This window comes from Anneissia japonica, unplaced genomic scaffold (genome assembly GCF_011630105.1).
Source record: "Anneissia japonica isolate Jap-2015-1 unplaced genomic scaffold, ASM1163010v1 scaffold1785_len1016330_cov206, whole genome shotgun sequence".
NCBI classification, from domain to species: Eukaryota; Metazoa; Echinodermata; class Crinoidea; order Comatulida; family Comatulidae; genus Anneissia; species Anneissia japonica.
This window is the reverse complement of record NW_022694363.1, coordinates 666,644-673,717: the sequence shown is the minus strand read 5'-3', so window position 1 is coordinate 673,717 and position 7,074 is coordinate 666,644. Positions and strand designations below refer to the sequence as shown.

Below are 7,074 nucleotides of genomic sequence, written 5' to 3'. Positions count from 1 at the left end.
TATTGACTTGCTAAAAAGAAAATCTTATGAGGGGGCGCTTATTCAAACGGGGCGCTTAAGGAAATTTTCACGTTAGGAGGGGCGGTTATTCGAGAGGGGCGCTTATTCAAACGGCTGTCTCTTATACACATCTTGTGGTAAAACAAGACAAGTCAAGAAAAAATACAATAGGTGGTTGACATTTTTTTCAGGATATATAAAATTTATTATATGGATATTCATTCGTATTCTTACTTTCCTTATTGGCAATCAGGACAGCTGGATGGGAGGGCCTGGTCTCCAAGTAAACTTAATTACTATAACATTATGTTATGCTAATTATTTTTTCTTGACTTGATTATAGATAAATTGTTTGGTATGAATACTTATTTGGATGATGAATCAGCAATAATAATAGGGATCATATTCCAGAGTTTTAGCTCAGTGAATATATACTATTTGAAATACTATTTGAAGGTCTTATTATGTTCAGGAATAATAAAGTTTGTTGAAACTCCTGGTGCACTGACAGTAATTTACTATTGAGCTCAAATATAGTTTGGAGTATTTGTAGTTTAGTTGGATGTATTATACCATAGAATATTACAATTAAACAAGGCAACAGAATGACCAATGTTAATGTATACCAGTTTCAGTCTGGTTTCCATACAATTGCTACACTGTCGATACAGTGTTTTTAGTGCAATTGTTTTACTGCGTAGCAATCCAAAACAAAATAGGGAGGGCTTCCCAATTCAACCAACCAATGAGCATCACCGAATGCTGTCCCTGATAGTGTGTAGTGATTGTATGGAAACCCAACTTAACATTATCTGTTGACCATGAACTTACCACATGACATAAAATATGGAATCCGAAACCGGCCAGCCAACACACGCTCCTTGAGTTGTGGAAGTGTCTTGGCATCAAATGGAAGAGCACCACATACCAGCACATACAGCACAACACCAAGACTCTGAATGAAGCAATGCAATTGAACAATTAACAGTGATTTAACAACACAGGTAATCACTAACGAATACTGTACCAATCTAAGAGTCATTACATTTTACAGCATTTAACTACCGTACTCGCGCGAATAAGCGCACGGGCGCTTAAAATATTTTTTTGCACTTTCTGAGGGGCGCTTATTCAAACGGGGCGCTTATTTAAACGGGGCGCTTATGAAAACAGAGTGGAAATTGAGGGGGCGCTTATGGAAATAGATGAAAATCGAGGGGTTCTTATGGGAAATTATTAAATTCAAGAGGCACATTTTGAATGAAAAAAGATTATATAAGGACATTACGAATGGTGGTTAGAAAAGATAATCGTCCAGAAAACATGGCTCATGACAAGAATGCGTGAATATTTACATAACAGCAGAATAGCAGATGCAATTAGTGGTGGTGGGTAGTGGTTAGTTTGTTGGCCATCGGAGTAGGACTAGGCATAGACAAATATGTAAAAAGAGTAAAGTTGAAAATATACTGTCTGTCCAGGGATCGGAGCTCTCATCTGTCCAAGAGAAATATCCTCATTTTGATACTGACCGAAGAAGAATGTGTTTTCACTCTACAGCTCAATTCATGCCAACAACCACAGTCCCAGGATTGATTGGATTATTGACTTGCTAAAAAGAAAATCTTATGAGGGGGCGCTTATTCAAACGGGGCGCTTAAGGAAATTTTCACGTTAGGAGGGGCGGTTATTCGAGAGGGGCGCTTATTCAAACGGGGCGCTTATTCGCGCGAGTATGGTACTTTCAACATTTCAATCATTCATTGTTCTTTTGGTATTTTAACACAGATTTTAACTGTGCGGTTTGCAAAATGAAATCTTGTAAACCCATTTTTTAAACTTTTGTCTGTTAATTTTTTTATCTATTTTATCAATTTTTTTTATTGGCTATTTCAAACTGATGTGTCATCTTTGCCTTTGTGCTGTTTTGTTATTTATTGTTTGTTTGTTTGTCCACGGGGTTTAGATGATACCCACACCTTGTGTTGGGCTCTCAGCCCATGGTGTCCTCTTGGCACCCCTCTGGCCATTTTCTGATTTGTTGTGCCGAATATGTAATAAATAAATAATCATTTAGGTAAGACTTTTCTTATACCTTGATTTGCCAACTTATTTGTTTAAAGATTGTCAGAGGAGGGTGGAAGAATAATATGAATTAAATTTAGTTTTCTTATTAGCAAACGGTTTTTCCAAAAACATCTAGCTGGCGTAATAAAAATAAAGAAAAACTTTAATTTTTTTTCTGAATTTTCCGTTTTTGTGGTTTTGGGTGTGCTATGTGGCCAAAAATAAAGTTTTGTTTTTATTCAAAATAATCAATATTGCTGGGCAGCGGGTTCGCAACACACGTTATTAAAAATGTCAATAACAGGAAAATCATGAGCTAAGGAACAAAAATTAGTAAAACAATGATTGTCTATTATTTTTAATTTCCATCCATGTTTTATGTGGAACAAAAACGGTCAGAAATTAACTGACAAATGGTCAGCAATAAACCTTCAAAGGTCAGCAAATAACCCTCAAACAGTCAGTGATGAACCATGAATTGAATATACAAATTCTGTTCACGTCTTCAACATCACCCTTTTAATTTTACTTTGAAAACATCACAAGAACAATTTTAAAACTACTATTTAGGTGACCATTCAAATACTGTAAAGACCCAGTTTAACTGGACCTTCAATCAATCTTTATTTTTCATCATAAAAAAAATACATAAAAAATTAAGACACATAAATAAATTCACCTTCACTACAAAACTTTTTACAACAATCATAATTGATTAACAACAGCAATGCTAATAATGATAAAAAGATAATTGGTATCCTACAATGAAATGCAATATTAGTCAATTACAATTCAATGATAATTGACACAATAAATTCCTACCAACAATAACCACCTAATTTACTATATAGAGGTAAATTAAATATTCTAATTATTATATACAATTCACTGACAGCTAAACTTTAAGTTTAATTGTTAATGTACTGAACAGTACCGCACATAAAATAATATATTGATTTACCAACTACTAGCCGACTCACTTGCTAATAAGCCTATGATGTCATCAAGACCAAATACCTACAGTGGGGATTACCATAGCAACAAGATTAAGCAGAAGGAATGCCATCATTTCCTGCATCTAATTAAGTAAAATGTCAGAGGTCATTTGAGACATCGGGTCCAATTACGCAGCTGGTAGAATCTATTATTAGGTATGTGCTTTGCAAAATGTGACGGTGCTCTGTAACACTTGACGTGAACACTCAGTTCACCAGAAGCTTGTGACGCAATCTTCGTACGACTTACAAGCACCAATCGTCTTACAGTACCAAAAATTATCTGACATGCGAATAAAAATTTCTTATACATAAATAATGGCAAAAGGAGATGAAGGGAGTGAAATATAAATAAATGAATGTGGGAATTTAAAAATAAAGGTACAGCAGGGAAAAAAGCATAATATAAATAAAAGAATGAAATAAGTGAAAGAATGTATGATTGATGGTTAAAATGAAACATAAATATTAAAATGAATAAATTAATTTATTAATGTGAATGATTGAACGAATAATTAATTGAATGAATAAATGTATTGATAAAAGGATGAATGAATGAATTAATTAATAAGTGAATGAACAAATGAATGAATGCATGAAAAAATTGATGAAAGATTGAATGAATTGAAAGAATGAACAGACGGACGGACGAAGGAATAAACAAACGAACGAATGAGTTTATGAATGATTGAAGGAGTAAAAGTTTAAAGAAGTAAAAGAAAATTGAAAAAAGCAGTAACCAATAACTAAATGAATGAGTGAATGAATGAATTAATTAATTAATGAAAGAATGTATGACTGAATGAATGAATGTATGAGTGAATGTATCAGAAAAAGACTAAATGAGCAAAGAAGAAAGACTAAGGAGAGGAACGCTTGAAGAGTGAAAGTGTGAAGAAGTGAAAGAGAGAAGGAGTACAAGAATGAAAGATTGAAACAAGAACCTTTCCTAAATAGATGAGTGAACCTTCATCTACCATACATCCACTTTTTTTTAAATAAAATTTAAAAAAATCAAATTGAGCAAAATATTACTTCACATAAGCACACGAAATACTGACATTCATAAAATTGTGAACTCAATAAATTCAAATGATTTTAGAGTCTATCCTAGATTGGATATTGAATAACAATACCCTGAGGTTGGTATTGATTCCCATGTGGGGAGGGTATCAACTTCCTGAACACTGCATGACCTAATAACTAAAACTTTTAATAATTATGATTCAGTGGTAATAACAATAATAATAATAATAATAATAATAACAATATCAATGACAATAAATAATAGTACTTTCCAAAGAGCATACTGCATTCCTTAACAAATAATGGGCTATGTTGTACATGAGAGCAAGGTCTTAAATGTCTCTTCCGGAAGAGTCTTTTAGCCTTAAAACAACACAAAAGAGAGCAACAGATGGAACTGGACCAGGTACCAAAGAGTAACAATTGATTTCCACGGTTCAGTGCACACAGTGTCTACAAACAGTTTAGCCAACTGAGTTATCTTGAATCCTAAAGACTCTTAGAAAGAGCAAAGTGAACAAAATTATCTTAAATAGAAGATATCTCACCCAAACATCCAGTTGAGGTCCTTCATAACGTTGACCCTCAAACACCTCTGGGGCAGCATATGGAGGACTCCCACACCAGGTTGCAAGCTGCTCTCCAACAGTAAAATAATTACTAAATCCAAAGTCTGCTATCTTCACGTTCATGTTACTGTCCAGTAGTAGATTTTCTGCCAGAAAAACACTAAAGCGGATTAGGTCCAAGTTCTGTCTCTTATACACATCTAGATGTGTATAAGAGACAGCAATCAATCAATCAATTTATCTACCAAAAATAGATCAACCAGTCTATTATTAATAGATCAACAATGGTTTGAATAGTTTAGTCTGGTTTTTGTAAAATGGTAAGTAATCATTATTGTAAATTATACCTTTAAATCTCTGTGTACAATGTTGTGTTTGTGACAATAATCTACAGCTGACACAATTTGCCAAAACTTCTTCCCAGCTTCTTTTTCTGACATTCGGCCATGGTTGTCAAGGTAATCTGATGATAAAACAAATAAATCAGTGTCATTCCAACCAGACCAAGTAAACTATCACCATCATCTCAATCAGACACTGTAAACCATCACCATCATCTCAACAAGCCCATGTAAACCATCACCATCATTTCAACCAGACCATGTAAAACATCAGCATCATCACAGCCAGACCATGTAAATCCAACAGCATCATCTCAATCAGACCATGTAAACCATCAGCATCACCACAGCCAGACCATGTAAAGCCATCAGCATAATCTTAACCAGATTATGTAAACCATCAGCATCATTTCAACCAAACCATGTAAACCATCAGCATAATCTCAACCAGACCATGTAAAACATCAGCATCATCTCAATCAGACCATGTAAACCATCACCATTATCTCAACCAGACTATGTAAACTATTGATCTCAACCAGACTATGTAAACCATCAGCATCATTTCAACCAGACCATGTAAAGCCATCAGCATCATCTCAACCAGACCATGTTAGCCATCAGCATCATTTCAAAAGCATGCATTTTTCTTCACATAATTTCAAGCTGAAACTTACCAAACATCTCTCCGTTTTGAGCATACTCAGTAACTAAGTACAGCATATTCTTAGTTTCCATAACCTAAAAATAACAAAAATGTTAAAATATAATTAATTTCTGCCAGGTTATTTATAAACATTTAATGAAACGCAGCTAACATATTTCAGCACATTCCACACAGAGCACCATGTAAGCTCTTACAATGTAAAACATTATCATGTGTGGATGGTGCTGCATGTCAGTGATGCCTGTGTGGATGACCTTGTATGTGGATGGTTCTGCATTAATGGTGCTGCATGTGGATGGTGCCAGCGCAAATGGAATACATGGAATAAACAAACATGGAATAATTATCAGAAAGTACCAAAAACATTTCAGAACTTTAGTGCACAGAGCATTTTTTTGCATTTAAAACAAACAAATACAAGAATAGGGCAACAATAAATTCGCCCTTATTATAGTTCGCACTAAATGCATCCGCTTGAACTGGCATTCGCTTGAACTGTCATTCGCTTGAACTGTCTGGCATTCGATGGTGATACATGCGGAAGGATGTGGAATTTGGATAGGTCTGCGGGTGGACGGTTCTTTGCAGCTCTTACCTGGTAAAGTTTTAACACATGTGGATGGTTGAGACTCTTCATTATCTGAACTTCACGGTAAACTTTTTTCAGGTTACATTCATCTAACTTGGTTTTATCAATAATTTTTATGGCAACCTACAGAAATCAAGAAATCTGCATTAGCATCAGTGACACTTGAAGTATTGATAATTATGACCTCTGAAATTTTTAAATAAGAATAAAGTTTGATGAGCTGATTTGTAGCAAATAACCAACTGCTGAATAGAAAGCAATCATGAATATGGTAGTGACTTAGTCATGTGATTGAAATCTCAAGATGGCCTGCATTTCTGTTAGCACTTGTTTGGATTTATTTCTAATACACAAAGGACATTGTGACCTTTAAAAAGGTCATCCAGGCTATAGTACCCAAAATGAAAATCAGTTTAGCCTTTAATTTCAACTACTATGATTAATATACTTTTCTATGTTTCTCATACTCGTGTCCCGGGGAGCTTACTTGTATACCAACCTTAAAGCGGGGTGCAGCAACCACTCCAAGACATGAGACACTTGCACTACCTATTTTACTTAAAAATTATTAGGGACTTCAACTACCATTTACCAAAATCCAGTGTCAGTTGAAATACTAATACGGCCATTTAACCTACCAAATTAAAATTGTACTTGTTCTCAATTGTGAATAAGACCGCGGTTCTGTCTGTTCGTGATCCCTACTGTTTGTGGCTATGTATCAACAGTAAGTTTAGCAATGAGCTTAGCAAAAAACCTTGCTATAGCCCCCCCCCCCCCCCCCCCCCCCCCCCCCCCCTTTTTCAACAAAAAAACAAAA

General features: G+C 34.9%; 1 protein-coding gene across 1 annotated transcript in view; it reads right to left on the bottom strand.

The window, feature by feature from the left end:
- LOC117101017 (serine/threonine-protein kinase SIK2-like) overlaps window positions 1-7,074 on the bottom strand; it is a 16,080-nt gene that overhangs the window by 7,028 nt on the left and 1,978 nt on the right. The window contains exons 2-6 of the mRNA XM_033240869.1: window positions 6,261-6,377; window positions 5,676-5,739; window positions 5,005-5,120; window positions 4,637-4,807; window positions 832-955 (exon numbers count right to left, since the gene is read on the bottom strand). Coding sequence (XP_033096760.1) covers window positions 832-955; window positions 4,637-4,807; window positions 5,005-5,120; window positions 5,676-5,739; window positions 6,261-6,377 — 592 coding nt within the window. The remainder of the gene's footprint in view (window positions 1-831; window positions 956-4,636; window positions 4,808-5,004; window positions 5,121-5,675; window positions 5,740-6,260; window positions 6,378-7,074) is intronic.